General features: G+C 40.0%; 1 protein-coding gene and 1 pseudogene across 5 annotated transcripts in view; one reads left to right on the forward strand and one right to left on the reverse strand.

The window, feature by feature from the left end:
• Window positions 1-21,106, reverse strand: part of LOC127435276 (protein NLRC3-like) — a 431,316-nt pseudogene that overhangs the window by 25,805 nt on the left and 384,405 nt on the right.
• LOC127434361 (NACHT, LRR and PYD domains-containing protein 12-like) overlaps window positions 4,594-21,106 on the forward strand; it is a 33,327-nt gene continuing 16,814 nt past the window's right edge. For 2 of the 5 annotated variants that reach the window (XM_051687053.1, XM_051687085.1), the window contains exons 1-8: window positions 4,594-4,642; window positions 4,929-5,135; window positions 5,285-5,365; window positions 5,454-5,561; window positions 5,666-5,773; window positions 9,187-11,007; window positions 20,330-20,500; window positions 20,802-20,975. In XM_051687053.1, the coding sequence (XP_051543013.1) occupies window positions 5,110-5,135; window positions 5,285-5,365; window positions 5,454-5,561; window positions 5,666-5,773; window positions 9,187-11,007; window positions 20,330-20,500; window positions 20,802-20,975 (2,489 nt within the window). In that variant the 5' untranslated portion in view covers window positions 4,594-4,642; window positions 4,929-5,109. Of the gene's footprint in view, window positions 4,684-4,928; window positions 5,136-5,284; window positions 5,366-5,453; window positions 5,562-5,665; window positions 5,774-9,186; window positions 11,008-20,329; window positions 20,501-20,801; window positions 20,976-21,106 lie in introns of all 5 variants that reach the window. The other 3 variants (XM_051687061.1, XM_051687077.1, XM_051687068.1) reach the window with 3 other exon arrangements.

Here is a 21,106-nt window from a genome sequence, read left to right on the forward strand (position 1 = left end):
GGTTGCATACCAGCTCCTTTTATACCTGTATGTCTGGGGGAGTGGCATGCAAATTCCACTCGCCAATTCTCATTGGCCTTTTCAAAAAAGATCAGAGGGGTTTGGGGTTCCCAAGAGTGACCCCTAGTGTCACTACATTGACACAACATCTCGTTCCCTCCATCAGGGAACGGAGGTTAGGAAAGTAACCATGACGTTTTTCAAAAAAGAAAAATACAACTGTAAAACTCACATTATATGGTCATCCACTTGAGCAGGTAAATGTGGTGAAATTTTTGGGAATGTGACTAGACAAACAGTTGACCTTTACATATTGGAAAACTGATTACAAAGTGTAAAAGAGTACTAAATGTTATGAGATGCCTGGTAGGATGTGAGTGGGGAGCAAGCCGCTATTCACTCAAGAACATTTATTGTGTGCTTATAAGATCAGCAATTGATTATGGTTGCATGGCATATGGAACAGAAGAAAATAGATGTGGTGCAGACACAGGCTCTTAGAATATGTTGTGGGACTTTTAGAACATCTCCTGTAAATGCCCTGCATGTGGAGTTGGGTGAAATGCCACTGACATTGAAGTGTCGACAACTATCAATGGCTTATTGGGTATAATTAAAAGGACACAATGATGTGCATCCCACAAAATCTGTGTTTGATGAGTGCTGGGAACATACACAAGGCAGCCTCAAGAGCTTAGGATGGACAGGAAATAGAACCGCCCAATCAATAGGTCAAGATCAAAGAAAATATAGTCAAAGTGTGCCATTACCTGTAGTTCCATCATGGTTATTTCCTATGCCCTGCATTGATACACATCTACAAGAACAAATCAAAGAAAACAAGGACTTGACAGAGGATTGTATAGTTAATCAATATATTAAACGAAAATATAATAACATGGTAGACATCTTTACAGATGGATCAAAATACCCAGCATCTGGAAAAGCAGGAGCAGCTGTGTATGTACTGAAATATCAGGTAGCTATTAAAAAGAGAGCACCAGACAATTTAAGGATGTTTACGGTTGCGTTGGTGGCAATATATGTGGCTCTACAGTTGGTGGAAGAAGACTTGACAAAGTAGTCATTTGCACAGACTCTTTAGCAGTGCTGAAAAGATATGAAGTTTTACAACTCTTGTACATACTGCATAATCAAGGAAACATTAGTTTTCTCTGGGTTCCTGCACATATAGGAGTAGAAGGAAATGAGATTGTGGACAAACTAGCAAATAAGTCATTAAAATGTAATAATGTCGAACTCATAATACACATGAGCAAATCGGAAACCAAGGCACATACTCGTAAAGCTGGAAATAATATCTGGTAGAAGCATTGGGATAGAGAAATAAAGGGGAGACACTGATATAAGATACAGGAAAATGTGGGTACAGGAGGAGGAACCACAGCTTTATTAAGAAGAAGAAAAGAATCAATAATAACAAGAATACGCATAGGTCACACTGGATTAAATGGAAATTTGTATAAAATAAAAAAGCATCATAATGGGTTATGTAGTCATTGTGATGAAGTAGAGACAACTGAACATGTTGTTCTACACTGCACATCCTACAATAATGAAAAACAATAATTGCACTTAAAACTGCAGGCAAATGGAATCCAAGGCATGTCATTAAAAATATTTTAGCGAAAAAACAAGGGAAATTAGATATGACAGATGATGTTTGGAGGTATATGAAACAAACAAGATTATATTCGAGAATATATAGATATACACTATATTGCCAAAAGTATTCGCTCACCCATCCAAATAATTGAATTCAGGTGTTCCAATCACTTCCATGGCCACAGGTGTATAAAATGAAGCACCTAGGCATGCAGACTGCTTCTACAAACATTTGTGAAAGAATGGGCTGCTCTCAGGAGCTCAGTGAATTCCAGCATGGTACTGTGATAGGATGCCACCTGTGCAACAAGTCCAGTCGTGAAATTTCCTCGCTACTAAATATTCCACAGTCAACTGTCAGTGGTATTATAACAAAGTGGAAGCGATTGGGAATGACAGCAACTCAGCCACGAAGTGGTAGGCCACGTAAAATGACAGAGCGGGGTCAGTGGATGCTGAGGCGCATAGTGCGCAGAGGTCGCCAGCTTTCTGCAGAGTCAATTGCTACAGACCTCCAAAGTTCATGCGGCCTTCAGATTAGCTCAAGAACAGTGCGTAGAGAGCTTCATGGAATGGGTTTCCATGGCCGAGCAGCTGCATTCAAGCCATACATCACCAAGTGCAATGCAAAGCGTCGGATGCAGTGGTGTAAAGCACGCCACCACTGGACTCTAGAGCAGTGGAGACACGTTCTCTGGAGTGTCGAATCACGCTTCTCCATCTGGCAATCTGATGGACGAGTCTGGGTTTGGCGGTTGCCAGGAGAACGGTACTTGTCTGACTGCATTGTGCCAACTGTGAAGTTTGGTGGAGGGGGGATTATGGTGTGGGGTTGTTTTTCAGGAGCTGGGCTTGGCCCCTTAGTTCCAGTGAAATAAACTCTGAATGCTTCAGCATACCAAGAGATTTTGGACAATTCCATGCTCCCAACTTTGTGGGAACAGTTTGGGGATGGCCCCTTCCTGTTCCAACATGACTGCACACCAGTGCACAAAGCAAGGTCCATAAAGACATGGATGAGCGAGTTTGGTGTGGAAGAACTTGACTGGCCTGCACAGAGTCCTGACCTCAACCCGATAGAGCACCTTTGGGATGAATTAGAGTGAACACTGCGAGCCAGGCCTTCTCGTCCAACATCAGTGTCTGACCTCACAAATGCGCTTCTGGAAGAATGGTCAAAAATTCCCATAAACACACTCCTAAACCTTGTGGAAAGCCTTCCCAGAAGAGTTGAAGCTGTTATAGCTGCAAAGGGTGGGCTGACGTCATATTAAATCCTATGGATTAGGAATGGGATGTCACTTAAGTTCATATGCGTCTAAAGGCAGATGAGCGAATACTTTTGGCAATATAGTGTATGTGTGAGTGTATATGTGTGTGTGTGTGTGTGTGTGTGTATATATACATAAACTCAGCAAAAAAAAGAAACTTCAGGACACTGTATTTTCAAGATAATTTTGTAAAAATCCAAATAACTTTACAGATCTTTATTGTAAAGGGTTTAAACAATGTTTTCCATGCTTGTTCAATGAACCATAAACAATTAATGAACATGCACCTGTAGAACGGTCATTAAGACACTAACAGCTTACAGACGGTAGGCAATTAAGGTCACAGTTATAAAAGACCTTTCCACTGACTCTGAAAAACACCAAAAGAAAGATGCCCAGTGTCCCTGCTAATCTGCGTGAACGTGCCTTAGGCATGCTGCATGGAGGCATGAGGACTGCAGATGTGGCCAGGGCAATAATTTTGCAATGTCCGTACTGTGAGACACCTAAGACAGTGCTATAGGGAGACAGGAAGGACAGCTGGTCATCCTCGCAGTGGCAGACCACATGTAACAACACCTGCACAGGATCGGTACATCCGAATATCACACCTGCGGGACAGGTACAGGATGACAACAACAACTGCCCGAGTTACACCAGGAACGCACAATCCCTCCATAAGTGCTCAGACTATCCGCAATAGGCTGAGAGAGGCTGGACTGAGGGCTTGTAGGCCTGTTGTAAGGCAGGTCCTTACCAGACATCACCGGCAACAATGTCGCCTATGGGCACAAACCCATCTTCGCTGGAACAGACAGGACTGGCAAAAAGTGCTCTTCACTGACGAGTCACGATTTTGTCTCACCAGGGGTGATGGTCGGACTCGCGTTTATCGTCGAAGGAATGAGCATTACACCGAGGTCTGTACTCTGGAGTGGGATCGATTTGGAGGTGGAGGGTCCGTCATGGTCAGGGGCGGTGTGTCACAGCATCATCGGACTGAGCTTGTTGTCATTGCAGGCAATCTCAACGCTGTGCGTTACAGAGAAGACATCCTTCTCCCTCATGTAGTACCTTTCCTGCAGGCTCATCCTGACATGAGCCTCCAGCATGACAATGCCACCAGCCATACTGCTCGTTCTGTGCATGATTTCCTGCAAGACAGGAATGTCAGTGTTCTGCCATGGCCAGCGAAGAGCCCGGATCTCAATCCCATTGAGCACATCTGGGACCTGTTGGATCGGAGGGTGAGGGCTAGGGCCATTCCGAAATGTCTGGGAACTTGCAAGTGCCTTGGCAGAAGAGTGGGGTAACATCTCATAGCAAGAACTGGCAAATCTGGTGCAGTCCATGAGGAGGAGATGCACTGCAGTACTTAATGCAGCTGGTGGCCACACCAGATACTGACTGTTACTTTTAATTTTTACACCCCCCCCCCCCTTTGTTCAGGGACACATTATTCAATTTCTGTTAGTCACATGTCTGTGAAACTTGTTCAGTTTATGTCATAGTTGTTGAATCTTTTTATGTTCATACAAATATTTACACATGTTAAGTTTGCTGAAAAGCAGCTGAAAGTGAGATGATGTTTCTTTTTTTTTTGCTGAGTTTGTAAGAGATGTCCTTCCGCATCGCTGTTCCAAACTCCAGTTCAGTTGGTGGCGGTAATGCACCAAAAGCTGGTTTAAAAAAAAAAAAAAAAACCAGAGGAAGATGAAGACGGTACGCATTTTCAGAGGCAGCAGGTATTTCAGAGTGTTCACATGATCATGAATCACACTTTACAGTAAGATCAGTAATCTGGTATTATGACATTTTATATTTGTTTTCACATGTGCTTCTTTATCACTTCATACTCTCTTTAAACTTACAAGAACTTGTAATGTTTTCAGATTCAGTCCAAAGATCAAGATGTTTATGTTAAGAGATTAGAGTTATATTTTCTTTATTTTATACACATTATCACATTAACACTTTAATAAACTTTCAGAAACACCGACTGCATCTTTAAATGTTGTCTGATGTTTTCAGATTCCTCCTCAAGTGAAAGTGAAACTAAAATCAGGATCCATTTTGAGACAAGAGCAGATATTACATGAAGAGAGGAATATTCAACAAATATCATAGTTTATACTTGACTAAATCTCTGAATTGTCTGAAACAATAAATCAATGGATTGTGAAGCACTTTGTAGGTGATATTCTACTCAGTAATGAGGAACATCAACAGCTCGAGACTGTGAGTAAAACAGGAAATCATCTTTCAAACTCTCATCTAACAGCAGTTAGTAATGAATACACTTGAAATAATGTGATCACATACAAATACTGACACTTTTCATGCTTTTATCTGAATAGTCAGTATGTGTGTGTTCAATTTCTTTGCAGGTGTAAAATCAACATTTTAAATGCTGTCATGACCTCCAGAAAGAGTCTCTCTGGAGAAAGTCACACAAACACAATGAAAAGGTCAGACAATGTCAACAGTTTGTTTTAGAAATGCAGTAATTTTATCAAATATTGTTATCTACTTTTTTCTGTTTATTTGCTGTTTTAGTGTCATTCATGGGGAATCTCCTGAATCCAGCTGTGTGTCCATGAAGAGTGACGGGTCAATGAATCCTCCACTTTTCTTCAGTTCAGGAGCCCCTTGTGCTGATGTGAGGTGAGGTCTCTCATGTTGACTGACAATATGAACATGTACACCACAAAGATAACAAGATAACTGATAAATCACATGAACTAAACTCTGTTTATTTGCTGTTTTAGTGTCGTTCATGGAGAATCTCCTGAATCCAGCTGTGTGTCCATGAAGAGTGACGGGTCAATGAATCCTCCACTTTTCTTCAGTTCAGGAGCCCCTTGTGCTGATATGAGGTGAGGTCTCTCATGTTGACTGACAGTATGAACGTGCACATCACAAAGGCAGCTGTTAACAATTGTTAATGATTACATAATTTGTGTAGAAACCACCATGTTTTTGGTAAACAAAGGTACTTTGATAAAAAGACACATACTGAGAGCAGTATACTGGAAGTCACAGAAATATTATTAACATTATTAATATTTGGTGAAGAAAAAAAAGTTTTGTATTAAAAAAGTGAAACAAAGTCAAAGATACCAGAATATACTGTATATTATAGTTTGAAGAGTACTCACGTAAGTTTAAATGAAAGCTAAATTAAATATATTATGAAGACAATTGACGTAAGTTCATAAAGTTTTTTTAATGGGATACAAGGCAGAGATGCAGCAATATCATTTAGGTGCACTCAGTAACTTTTGTGTTTGTGTCATCTTGGACGTACACATACACCTAATAGCTTGGATGCAGCATCATTTAATCTCAATAGCCATGATTACTTTAATCAATGAGTGAAAGTGTCCAATAACAGGACGGTTACGGAGAATAAGCAAGTAGTATTCGGCTGGTCATGTGATTCTAACATGTCAGCCCCCATGAGGGCACCCCTGCTCTCCATGTAAAATTAAACAGCTTTTATTACTGATGTGACTAGAGTCTTTATTAGTGTACATCATTTTCAACAAGTTTCTCAAAAGTGCTTTTCATGTCTTTATCTGTAAAACTCAGCCTGTACCGAGGGAGTACCAGGTCAGCTGTCATAACGTGTCAATTAAATTTATAACATAATTGAGTCAAAAGCAATAAAACTTGATTCACAAAGGATTATGTTAAAGGAATTATTCTCCCCAACAATGATAATTTTCTTATCATTTACTCACCCTCATGCCATCTCAAACTCATATGACTTTTCTTTCTTCTGCAGAACACAAATTATGATATTTTGATGGAGATGTGATGTGAATACATCCATACAATACAAGTCAATGGGGACCAAACTTTCAAGCTCCAAAAGGACATAAAGACATCATAAAGGTAATCCATACGACTCCAGTGGTTTAATCCATGTCTTCTGAAGTGATAAGATTGGTTTTGGGTGAGAAACAGACCAATATTTTGTTATTTAAGTCCTTATTCACTAAAATCTTAGCTGTCCTATGTGGGTTCACGAGAGAAGCTTGTTCACACATCCTCGCGCTTGACGCTTTCGCAGTTGCATGTTTACGCAAGAACTTACATTTTTTCAATATGGTGCATATGTGTGCTGTTCCCGGATGCCAACCGACAGAAAGCAGTGAGATTACATTAACACATACAGTGCATGTGTCGAGCATGAGGATGTGTGAACAAGCTTCACTCATAAATACACATACTAAAGATAAGGTGAAAGTGAATATTTTAATGAATAAGTCCTTAAATTGAGTGTCTCACCCAAACCGATTGTATCGCTTCAGAAGACATGGATTAAACCACAAGAGTCTAATGGATTACCTTTATGATGCTTTTATGTTGTTTTTAGAGCTTGAAAGTGTTAGACCCCATTCACTGGCATTGTATGGACAAAAACAGCCGAGATATTCTTCAAAATATCTTAATTTGTGTTCCCAGTCATACAAGTTTGGAGTGACACAAGGTAAATAGTGAGAGAATGATAATTTTTTTGTGTGAACTATTCCTTTACATTCATAACACCCAGACTGTCCAATTGTAACAGAGGTATGTGATAATTGTAGCAATAAATGACAAATGTCAAAATACAGTATGAATTGAAAGTGTATATACTAATGTTATTCAATAAACAATACCTTAAGATTATGAAGCACATGCTGTATTCACAAAATCAGACTAAAATGTAAACACAGACATATGTACACAGAAAAATACAGTATTATTAATTTATTAATCCATGCTTTAAAACCAGAAGAAACAGCATATGGAGAAAAACAGACAAGATCATCACAGACTTTTTGTAATACAGTGATGAAATCAGACAAGAAAAAAATCATTAAAAAAAATAATACTTTTGATGTTTACAGTGATATACTCCGCTGCATGTCGTGGCCGCATTACGCATTATTATTAGTAGAATGCAGCCGAGTAACACGCGATGGTTGTACCATTCATAAATGCGGCACACATTGCCAAAAACGCATCAAAAAGTCATCCAGCTAGAGCATGTCTATATAAACTCACAATTAAAAACATTGCATATGGGCGCAAGAACGTTTGTATGATGCTGTTTTTACTGTTTGTATGATGCTGTATGTACTGGAAGCGTCTGTTGCAGCGCGTTTCATCAACGAACGCACCCGGTATAGATGGTCTCGTTTTAAGAGTTATAACTTGACACAGTCAAAGACATCTGTCTAGTGCATGTGTTCAAAGGAAAAATAATAAAAAATAGTCCAGATGGGCACAAGTTTTCTTTGGTTTAAGAGTGGTGCAAGGCCTATCTGTTGCTTAGTCCTCAAGAGTTTGTTTACAAAGTGGGTGGGGCCAAAGGTGCGTTTATGTGAAAGTAGGTGTTGATGTCTGCAGAGTTGGAGGCGGTCATGCATACATAAGTACGAGCCGTTTTCAAGGCTGGGTGTACAGAGAGATTCAGGCGTTCTCAGGTTTTTGAAGAGTGCGCATGTGCGTGAACACACGTCATCCGATGGAGCCAAACGAAGTAAACAAAGCAAAAAGACTTCAACATTTCTGGGAGTACAGTATGGAAAGCACATACACAATAAACTTTACTCATTTATAAACACCAGTGTAAATTATTGACTGTCCCTTACCTCTGCGTATATGTGCTCATCCATTGGGGGAATACCGGTGTTTTACTTAAGAGAGAAAACCCCACTATTGCTGCGCAATTCCTTTGCAGGTCGCAACAGAAAGTTAAGGAAACAAACACAGCAACAACTGTGGAATATATGTCAATAAAGCGAAGACACAGAGAGTAAAATAGTAAAGTCTTTCTCAGATGCCATGTTTGTTATTTACATAAGCATCGCGGGGATATTACGTTACTATGGAGAGCACTGCTTTCTCACTGAGCCGCTTCTATACACGAGTTAAGAGTACGCTGCTTATACAGTACATGTATACAGGAACACAGCATTCTCTAAATAAGCTGCGTTCTCGCAATTCGCTGCTTTCTGGTGTCCATGTAAACACACTCAATGCTTTCCTCTGGTGATGGTCACAAATTTGGTGGCTGAGAGGAAATAATCACATGACTGAAACTGATGAACAGAAAGAAATCTGTGAGATAACCATGACAACAGCTACAGACATGTTGTATCTGATATGAGTCAATTACACTGACACTTCTGTGGTTTTAAATTAGAAATCTTAATCTTTGTGTATGAAGATATTTTATGTCCTTCTTTCATCACAGTTTTTCCTGCTTGTTTTCTTTTCTCCTTGTTTTCTGCAGTGTGAATAGAGATGATGTGGCTGTAGACCTGCAGCAGGATTCTCATCCACCAGTAGATGATGTTCTTCAGAGAGCCAAAGACAAACACAAAACCAGCATGAAGAACAAGTATGAGAGCTTATTTGAGGGAATCAAACTGCACGAGAATCAAACCCTCCTGAACAGGATTTACACAGAGCTCTACATCATAGAGGGAGAGAGTGAAGGGGTGAATGAAGAACATGAGGTTTTACACATGGAGAAAACACCCAGAATGCAACTCTTTCATGACACTCCAATCTACTGCAATGACATCTTTAAACCTGAACCAGGATGTGACGAGAAGAGAAAAGACAAAATAAAGACTGTTCTTACTAAAGGCATTGCTGGAATTGGAAAAACAGTCTCGGTGCAGAAGTTCATTGTGGACTGGGCTGAGGGAAAAGCCAATCAGGAAGTAGATTTCATGTTTGTGCTTCCATTTCGAGAGCTGAACTTGATTAAAGATGAGCAGTACAGTCTTCACAGACTTCTGCTGGACTTTCATCCTGAACTTCATGATCTGGACTCAAAGATTTATTATCAGTGTAAACTTGTGTTCATCTTTGATGGTCTGGATGAAAGCAGAATTCCACTGGAGTTTTCAGACAGTGAGAAAGTTTCTGATGTGACTGAGACTTCATCAGTGGGTGTGTTGATGTCAAACCTCATCAAAGGAGATCTGCTTCCCTCTGCTCTCATCTGGATCACCTCCAGACCAGCAGCAGCCATTCAGATCCCCTCCAAATACATCAAGCGTGTGACAGAGATTCAGGGATTCAATGATCTTCAGAAGGAGGAATATTTCAAGAAGAGAATCAGTGATGAACATCAAGCCAGCAGAATCATCTCACACATTAGAAGAGCAAGAAGCCTCCACATCATGTGCCACATACCAGTGTTCTGTTGGATCTCGTCCACTGTGCTTCAAAACATCTTGAAACAAGATGACAGTGCAGAAATCCCTCAAACTCTGACTGAAATGTACATCCACTTCCTGCTCATTCAGATCAATATGAGGAATCAGAAGTATGAAGAGAAACCCCTGCAGTCACACAGAGAAGTGATTGTGAAACTTGCTGAACTGGCTTTCAAACAGCTGATGAAGGGCAATGTCTTGTTCTATGAGGAGGACCTGAAAGAGAGCAGCATAGATGTCACTGATGCCTCAGTGTATTCTGGGATCTGCACTGAGATCTTTAAGGAGGAATCTGTGATTCATCAGAGGAAAGTCTTCTGCTTCATTCATCTGAGCTCTCAAGAGTTTCTAGCTGCTCTATACTTGTTTTACCATTATGTAATCAAAAGTGTTGACACATTGCAGTTTTTCGATGTAGTGCACAGTCTGCATATAAACACAGTAGATAAAGCCCTTCAGAGTGCAAATGGACACCTGGATCTTGTCCTGCGATTCCTGCTGGGCATCTCACTGGTGTCCAATCAGAGACTGTTACAGGATCTACTGACACACACAGAGAACAGCTCAGAGAGCATCAAGAAAACCTCACAGTACATTAAAGACACAATCAAGAATGGCAAACATCTCTCCACTGAAAGATCCATCAATCTGTTCTTGTGTCTGCTGGAGATGAACGATCAGACTCTGTCCAGAGAGATTCAGGAGTTTGTGAAAGCAGACAAACACTCAGAGAAGAAACTCTCCCCTGCTCAATGTTCATCAATCGCCTACATGCTTCAGATGTCAGAGGAGGTGCTGGATGAGCTGGACCTGAAGAAATACAACACATCAGAGGAGGGCAGAAGACGACTGATTCCAGCTGTGGGCAACTGCAGAAAAGCTTTGTGAGTCATTTATTCAGATATATTAGAAACACAATTTATACATAATTTATACTTGGGATGCTCCGATCGATCGGCTACCGATCGGTATTGGCCGATATTCACATCTTACAACTCGATTATTGATCTGTAATTTGGCCGATCGCAAAAAACGATCACCCATGTCACAAAAGACCTGCGGCTCCTTTAAGACTTGCACTGTCATGGCATCATGGAGTGTGAGGAACACTGGCAGAGTGTTGTAAGACAACAGACTTGATTCAGCAGTTGTGAACGATGCAGAGAGAGAGCGGTATGACGAATATGAAATGTTTGTGTTCTGTACTGTATATATGGTGTTTCACCTGCGACATGTGAAAGAGAAACCGGCTCAAGGTGTGACTGCCTTTATTATCATTCACAGTGATGCTTCTCATTCTCCGCCAGGTATAGATATCACAGTGATAATGTGGGATACAAGATATGGTGTAATTCAAACATCTTTATTAAATATCTTGTGATTCAACTACATTAACAGTAGCACCTGTAGGGTCCATAAAGATGCACTCTTTCTCTGCTCTCCTTTCATCTATTGATCCAAACATAAATAAAAAATAAATAAATAAGGAAAAGTTATTATTTTATGAAATAGTGACAATGAATAAATATCTAAAAATGTAACATTAAGATTAATTGCACCTATAGGTTATCAGTTTGACAAAGATTCAATCTTTATATATTACGATACAAAAATATTTTGTGTTAGCCTATACTTGTTTTAAAGTTTTATTTTAAAAAAAAAAGCTTTTATAATTAGCTTAATTTATAATTAATTATTTTTTACCTTATTTTGTCAGCAAAAACTAGGCAAAATGGTATTACCAACAGGTAAATTCAGTTTATAGTGTGCAGAAAGCTTAAATATAACCAGTTATGACAGAGCTCCTGATAAAAAGTGATGATCGGGGATCGGTATCGGCCGATCAGGTGACAAGAAAATTGGTGATTGGTATCGCTGTAAAACTTCTGAATGGAGCATCCCTAACTGATACATTAATACAGGGGTCTTCAACCATTGGGTAGAGAGACGGAGTCGGGACCCCCGTTACATATTGTATAAAATTGAGTGTTGCGTTTTATGCCTATAAAAGCATGGATGGTAGGCTACCATATTATTGTATGTACATACTTCATGATGTTTACATTGCAAAGCCATTGAAATAATCATTAAATGCAGCCCTGCTGAAAAGACCAGCTAAAACCAGCATAAGCTGGTTGGCCGGTTTTAGCTGGTCGCCCAGTCTGGTCATAGCTGTTCAGGCTGGTTTTAAAGGGGTTTTGAACCCTTTTTTTAGCTGGTCAGGCTGGTCTTAGCTGGTCAGGGTGGTCTTAGCTGGTCATGGTAGTTTTAGTTAGTCAGGCTGGTCTTAGCTGGTTAGGGTGGTCTTAGCTGGTCAGGGTAGTTTTAGTTAGTCAGGCTGGTCTTAGCTGGTCAGGGTGGTCTTAGCTGGTCTCCCAGCCTGACCAGCTAAAAAGTGTTCAAACTAGGGCTGCAACTAACGATTATTTTGATAATCGATTAATCTTCGATTATTTTTACGATTAATTGATTAATCGTATAAAAATGTAATTTTAGTTCCTGTATTTTATTAAAATATGATTTTTCAAAAAACTGAAATGATAAAGGGCGTAAGGATTTGGTTTGCTTTACATTACTGAATTAACGATTCTTTACTCTCACAAAACTTTGAACAAAGCCTGAATCATAAAAAGCTTAAATTTATTATTTTTTATTACTTTCAGGACACATGCAAAACAGTTGCTTAACTTGTAAAACTTAACAAAAAATGCTTATCATTAAAGAGTAAAATGATAGAGTGGGACAAAAAATAAGTTATCAATTATGTTAGATACATACAGTATGATTGTACGCTGTCACTGATCATATTCACTGAAGTATTTTTACTGATTACATATTTCTAAACTATTCTTTTAAAAAAAAAAAAATGTTTTTTATCCAGTAAAATATTGATTGCCATAGTATAAATTTACTAGTGAAATCAGATATTACATGTGGCATTATCAGGAGGACTTTCAAATATCAGGACCCTTAGCATTATTATACATTATATTCAGCATTACATACAGTTTAATATAGTACAATCATCTATAAACCCTGTGCAAATTCACTCTCACGCTGAAAAGACTCATCCCGGTGCTCACTGTATAACATGCGCTAACATGAGCAGGAGAAAACACTTTAAAAACTGACACACCTTGACTGCTGAGACTTGAGTCTGATATGCAAGAAAACTGCACAATTGATTACATTGAAACTGAAAACGTGGTATGATGTTGCACGAGTTTCAAAATGATCAAAATGATTGCGCTCCCTTTCTCCATTGTGGTTTGATTGACGTGGATGCATACGCTCGCTTGCTCGTTAGAGTTTAACAGAGACACGCTTGTGGTAAGAACAAACAGTTTTGCGAAATACGCAGCTGATTTTGAATTCATAACATGTTTACATTATAAAACATAGACAATAGCAGTAAAATGTAAGTGAAGCGCTGGAGAGAAACAACTCTTCAGTGCATCAAACAGCACAATCACTCTGTAAATGCACCTGATGCAGCAACCGGTCCACATTAAACTGTATGCTTATTATGATCTTCTTTGAAGTGTTTATAAAGTGCTCTTGTGCGCTGGACAGCTTGGATCATGTTTTTTCCGCTACAACTTGTCTCCGCTGTTTTTTAAACGAGTTTCATCATGCAACACATTTTTCACTGGGCTGTGAAGTGACGTCACTGAGAGGGCTTCTCCATGCTTACTGCAACTATCCAACTAATCGATAATGAAATTCAAACCCCCTCTGAAACCTGCTAACTGACCAGCTTGGCTAGGCTGGGTGACCAGCTAAAACCAGCCAACCAGCTTAAGCTAGTTTTAGCTGGTCTTTTCAGCAGAAGTGTACAGCAGGGGTCTGCAACATTTTTTACAATAAGTGACATTTTTAAATTCCCTTGTAAATCCCTGTGCCAGACCTCCTCCAAAAAGAAAGAAAAAGACAGACAGATAGATAGATACACAGACAGACAGAAAAAAAGACAGACCCTGTCTATGCAGAATATATATATATATTTTTTATAAGGTTACTAAAATGGAGTCTTCATCTCATGTGAGTGATCTATTTTATACATTTTAAAATTACTGTTGATTTCACTGAGTAAAAATGTGTAATTAGGAAAACAATGACTGAGTGCACCTTTAATTATGTTGATTTGAGAGTCACTGTCTTGTGTGTGTGGAATGTCAAGGACCCTGTATGCCAGTTTGATAATCTCAGCGGTAACTATTTATTCACATCAGGCAGTACGCTATTGTTCTGAAAGCAGGCTGTTCTCTGGTTAACCGCACAGCGCGACCAACGCAAAGCAGGTGCTTTTACTCACACGACCCTCCACTGCAGCGCTGCTGATCCTGATGTGTGTCATGCTTTGCGGCTCGTGATGAGTGGTGGGCACGTGAAGGGTTTGTCTGGGCTGCGCGCTTCTGCTGACTAGTGGTGTTTAGTCACACTAAGATTTGACATGCAGCTGTGAAGGACTTCAGCATATTGATAATTCATACTCCTGTCTCTTGCTGTCACTCGCGTGCGAGTTAGTGATTATTACAAATGCCACCAAGATGGATCAAAAAGTAATTTTCAGACCCCCTGCGGTACCGCCGCGGACCACCTGTTGAAAACCCTTGCATTAATATAACTATACCCCCTTTGGACAGACCAATTTTTGTAGACTTTACAAATGTTTTATAATAAAAAAACATAAATATTTGTTCACATAAGTATTCACCCTCTTCAATTCAGTACTTGTGCAACTTTAACAACATTGGCAGACTTGAGTCTGATTGTATAAATCTCTATCAGCTTTGTATCAGCCACTGTTGTTTTCACACAAACTTTTGCTTTAAACTTGTTGATTACAAGTAGTAAAGGAATATTCCAAATATTTAGATATTTACAAATGTATAAATCGTTTAAGAGTGTAAGGAAAGGGGGCCTGGGTAGCTCAGCGAGTATTGATGCTCACTACCACCCCTGGAGTCGCGAGTTCGAATCCAGGGTGTGCTGAGTGACTCCAGCCAGGTCTCCTAAGCAACCAAATTGGCCCGGTTGCTAGGGAGGGTAGAGTCAAAAGGGGATACCTCCTCGTGGTCGCAGTTAGTGGTTCTCGCTCTCAATGGGGTGTGTGGTAAGTTGTGCATGGATCGCGGAGAGTAGCATGAGCCTGCACATGCTGGGAGTCTCCGCGGTGTCATGCACAGCGAGCCACGTGATAAGATGCGTGGAATGACTGTCTCAGAAGCGGAGGTAACTGAGACTTATCGTCCACCACCCGGATTGAGGTGAGTAACTGCGCCACCATGAGGACCTACTAAGAAGTGGGAATTGGGCATTCCAAACTGGGGAGAAAAGGGGATTAAAAAAAAGAAAAGAGTGCATCATTCTTGGTGCTTTGGAGTTGGCAGAGCTGCAAAGTTTGTTTTGTGGATTTGTTGCCCGTTATTCTCTGGAGGTCAGTTTTTGTGTAGTGTAGTTCAGAAAATGCCTTCAATAGGAAGCGATTCAGTTCTCTAATTTTTGTAACAAAATGCCAGGAACCATGGGGGTGGTCATCAGATGGATGAATTGTGATTGCGTATAATGCTATCAGTTTAAACCGCTCCTCAAACAAGCCCCAGTCCACCTCAGCACATATTTAGAAACAGTCACATTAATGTATGTTGCGTGAACATTTAGAATGTTTCACCATTGATTGAAAGACTGTCCTCACGTCAGCATTGTGGAGAAACTGCATCTTGAACTCTCGCAGCCCAGAACCTCATTCACTGAAGCACTGCTTGAGAGTTTGAAGCGGCTTTTAATATCACATTGCGTCAGGGGCGGACTGGGACTAAAAATTGTCCCTGGACTTTCTGGCTCAGAGCGGCCCACCAAACCTGGCCCGCAACACACCACACCAACACACTGGCTCATTGATTAATTTTCCTGCTCAATTTCAAATTTTTGTGTTAAAAATAGACATTTCTTTTGACTGCTAGTCATAACAACAGGCCCCACCAATGCAAAAATTGTATAACTTTAAAACATATAAAACTGGATTTTTAGAGAAAGCACTAAAAATAAGCACTTTATAGCTCAGACAAATAACATGTCTGAAAACTTTTTTTTCCCAACATACAGATGTTAGGTTAAAATGTACATGAAATTCAAGGGAAAATGTCTATTTTATGTGCTGTGACAAGTCAACATAAAGATCTTAATCACCTTTCAACTTTTTTCTAGAAGTGCAAATAAACCATTGTCTTAGTTAATATGAGGTTGTGGAAACAACAGGTATAATAATAATATATTATGTTGGGCCTCATGTATTCAGATAGAAGACAAAGGCAGGCCTAACACAGTCATAAAACCTGACTCAGGCCCACACACAAAGTCATAAATATTACTGATAAAAACCTCACCAAAATCAAACAAAGGGAGTCCAAAACAGACTACAAATCCCATGAAGCCTTGCTCACTAAAGGATCAAACTCTCAACTCTTATTGGATGAGGCACACAACAGAACGCCCCTCAACCATGACGTCATCGGGAGTAGAAATACCTCTGAGATCCTTCCAGGCATTGCTTCCAGCAACTTTGCTTGCCGTGTGTAGACGCAGCTCATCGCTGCTCTCAGGTGTAGCCTCATGGCACAAGGAAGTAACATCCGACTTGAAACTGTGGCCATACAATTTCCATCTCGCTGGACGAGTTTAGATTACTCTGTGTTCCACCGAACACTCTAACGGATCCGAAGGAGACCACAGAGCAATCCGCATCTTCATCCATTTGCCTGCAGAAGTGAAGAGAAAAAGATTTCTCTTCCCTCTTCAGTCAAGTCGACGTCGCTGATTTCTCCGCCAGCCCGCCGAGAATCAGCAGCCGTACCACCTGCCGATAGAGCGAGGAAATGGCCTCCCGTCATCACCCGAGCCTCGATGAACCGAGTCGGAGTCAAACGATGGATGAACACACATTCTACCTGCGTCCTCATATGATTCAAGTAAGAGGTTTACGTCTGGGCGTAGATAGAATATTATAGTGTGTTATTCTTGTGTATCAAGGTTATTGCTTGTACAGTTTACGGACCGCCGAGTCCACTCATTGCTGCTAATAATACTCAAGGTATTACTGTAATGTACTGTTATACGAATGAGATCTGCTGTGTTGTAGTCCAACCACATTGGACTGTTGTTTATTTCTGCAATCGCGGGTGAGACCGGCACACTGAGTTTATCCATTAAAGAACCAAAGACTGCGGGACGGTTTATGAGCCGTCCACCGTGTCTCTGAGTGATAAACTAACAGCTGCTTTGGTGCCTGCACTTTATTCTCTCTCTCTCGTACTAACCACACACATGAGACAACTCACAAACATTCTCGCACACACTTTTGGCTAGTAGATAACTTCGTGATAAAGCTCAGCTTTGTCCCTAAGTTATCGAACAAGCGGAGACACGCGGTAAACGTGCAGATGCCATTAACCGGCTTCTCTCCGCCCATATTCGCGGCCATATTCTCTGGCCGGAAATCTTGCGTGACGTACTCTCCACGAGAGTCACGTCCGCCATTATGTGCGCGTCACTTCTTACACACACACACCCACACCCATTTGCACTCACACACACACACACCTACCTTCCTCTCATGTGTTATAGGCTTATTTTGGTTACCATATCTAATCATGTCACTGTTTAGTTTGTAGTTGGAAGTTGGAAGTTTATTGACTGCATTGTATTGATTATTAATTGATATTACTGCATATATAAACTTTGTTATATTTCAAAGAGAAGTGTTTTGGTTTGTTTTGCATACACCTGTGTCAAACGCTGGCAGGGGATGTCAGTGCTTGGATTCAAGCCTTCATTGTTTCCTTTTGAATGTCGATTTTCTTAAGAGAACAATCTAATATTAAGACTGTTATACTGTCTGATTATTAGTCCCTGATTCCAGGGTGGTGCCCCAGCGATATTAATCCTTATTAATATTCTATTTATTTTGATAATTGATAATTATCTTTGATGATTTTTGAATTTGAAGAATCAATAAGCTAGTGTTAATTCTAATCGATGTTCCATTGATTTTAATAATTAATGATTATCTTCGATAATAATTAAGATTCTGTTGAATTTGATGGTTATCTTTGATTGTTGATGTGAAGGATTAAAAGAGCTAACATTGATTCAAATCAATGTTCTATTGATTTTAATAATTGATCATTATCTTTGATAATTATTAATTATTGCTAATAACCAAACCCGCTTCTGAACATAGCGCACTACGTTTACCGGTGCCCTGTATGAGGCTTTAATGAGTTAGATTCTATTATTTAATTTAAATATCAATTTAAATAGCCACAAAGTAATCTTATTTTCTGCATTTTTATAAGACGTGAGCATTATTCAGCAAGCCAATTTTCAGCTCCCTGAAATGCTTTGCGGTAAGATTAAATTATGCAAATGCTACATACTGCTCATTGCTTGACTGTTTGCAGATTTTATATATGCTGCTGTTATTGTATTTGTTTAACTTGCAGTTATTTGTCATTTTGTGATTATTCAGAGCTCATCTTATACTTAATGTGTTGTCTTTGTCACTATTATTGTGATTTGTATGTCAAAGAATGAGTTCTATATGCGCTTAAACGGAAATGTACTACAATGTGTAAGTAATTTCAAAATAAAAGTCATTAAATGTTTTCAAAATAAAAGCCACAGTTTCGGCTTTACCTTTCAGAGTTCATTGAATATTCGCTCTGTAATTTGCTCTGTAAAGTTAACGCTCTTGGCATGTTGGAACCCAGGGCGGCTGTCTATTTCGCCCGTTGAACAGGCCGGTACTTGCCTAGCAACGGGCCGGCCCAAATTATCCAGCGGACCCCGGGAAAACTCCCAGTGCTCCCTATGGCCAGTCCGCCCCTGTGTGGCATCATGAATAATAATAAGATAGTGCCTTCTCATAGGATAAGGCCATGCTGTCTCATAATTAATTATGAGACACTGAGGACACAATGATTTACTATAGTACAGGGAAACATCACATCCTGTGACGTTGACTCTATGAAAATAGTGCAAAATTCCATAAATTAACCACTTTACTCTCAGAATTAAAATGAATAGATGCTCACATTGTCTTCCATCTTGTGTAACACATACAAATCTGGTATCATCTCAAAAAATTTGTTCTGGGGTTTCATGAACCTTTAACAACCTCAGAGCTCACTATAGGTCTTTTTATTATATATATATATATATATATATATATATATATATATATATATATATATATATATATATATTTATCCCCTTTTCTCCCCAATTTTGGAATGCCCAATTCCCACTACTTACTAGGTCCTCGTGGTGGTGCAGTTACCTCAATCCGGGTGGCGAAGGACAAGTCTCAGTTGCCTCCGCTTCTGAGACTGTCAGTCCGCGCATCTTATCATGTGGCTTGCTGTGCATGACACCGCGGAGACTCACAGCATGTGCAGGCCCATGCTACTCTCTGCGATCCACGCACAACTTACCACGTGCCCCATTGAGAGCGAGAACCACTTAATCACGACCTTGAGGAGGTTACCCCATGTGACTCTACCCTCCCTAGCAACCGAGCCAATTTGGTTGCTTAGGAATCCTGGCTGGAGTCACTCAGCACACCTGGGATTCGAACTCGCCACTCCAGGGATGGTAGTCAATGTCAATACTCTCTGAGCTACCCAGGCCCCCACTATAGGTCTTTAAAGTTTTAAAAGTAATCACTGAAAAGTAATTAGTCTTTGAAACAAATTAATGGGTTTTTTTTTACCTCCAGAACCAGACTGTTCCTGTCCAAGGTCTTTTGAGGGGATGATTGCTGGCCCTGTATTTATCCATACACACATGTAATCCTGTCACATTCACATGAATGGAAATCCATGTATTCAACAAAATTCATAGATTACTAATTTGGGAATACGTATATGCTTTTGAATCAGCTGAATTTTGCAAGAGATTTGCTTCTCCCCTAATTGTTGATGAATATTGAAGTTTCTACATGGCAAACCTGAATGGCTCAGTTTTACAAATTGATATTAGGTCAACAAGCTGGGCTAGGTAAACAAAGGATGGGGAAAGTTGAGTCTTTAGAGAGAAATTGTGTATGGCTTCAAAATAGTTGCATGAGAATAACCAATAATGACCTTAATAACCTGTTAAAGTTGTCCACAAAACTCACTGTAATTGTATTTAACTCTCTTTCAGTCTTCCTGTCTGTAATCTCACTGGTCAGAGCTGTGAAATTGTGGCTTCAGCTCTACAATCATCAAACTCCCTGAGAGAGCTGGACCTGAGTAACAATGACCTGCAGGATTCAGGAGTGAAGCTGCTCTCTGATGGACTGAAGAGTACAAACTGTACACTGGAGATACTGAGGTTTGAGAGAACATAGATCAAACATTGTAGATTCTGATTCCACATTTGCTCTCTGCCTTGTGCCTGACTTCTGTGGACTGTAGGATGTTAAACCAAATGCTTGAGTGGGTAAAGCTGTATAATATGGATGACATAAGATAATCACAGGAAGAAAATATTTTGAAACAATAAGACATTAGTTGAAAACTGAAAAAGTACAGATTCCTCAGTCAGTAAAGAGCAACAGTATTTTCTCGTGTGTTTGTGAATGGAGGGCTTTACAGATGATCTTTATTGTTGTTTTTGTTGTTGTTGTATGTAGATTATCTGGCTGTATGGTGACAGAAGTCGGCTGTTATTATCTGGCTTCAGCTCTGAGATCAAACCCCTCACACCTGAGAGAGCTGGATCTGAGCTACAATCACCCAGGAGAATCAGGAGTCAAGCTGCTCTCTGAGAGACGCAACGATCCAAACTGCACACTGGACAAACTTTAGTATGTTGAGTTGTAAAACCCTATTTACACCCATAAGCCCAGGCCCTAATTGGTTTTGAATGCACTGAATGGTCAGTGAATGCACTGAAATAGCACCTTTATTTACAGTTGTGCTCAAAAGTTTGCATACC

This window comes from Myxocyprinus asiaticus, chromosome 4 (genome assembly GCF_019703515.2).
Source record: "Myxocyprinus asiaticus isolate MX2 ecotype Aquarium Trade chromosome 4, UBuf_Myxa_2, whole genome shotgun sequence".
Lineage (NCBI taxonomy): Eukaryota > Metazoa > Chordata > Actinopteri > Cypriniformes > Catostomidae > Myxocyprinus > Myxocyprinus asiaticus.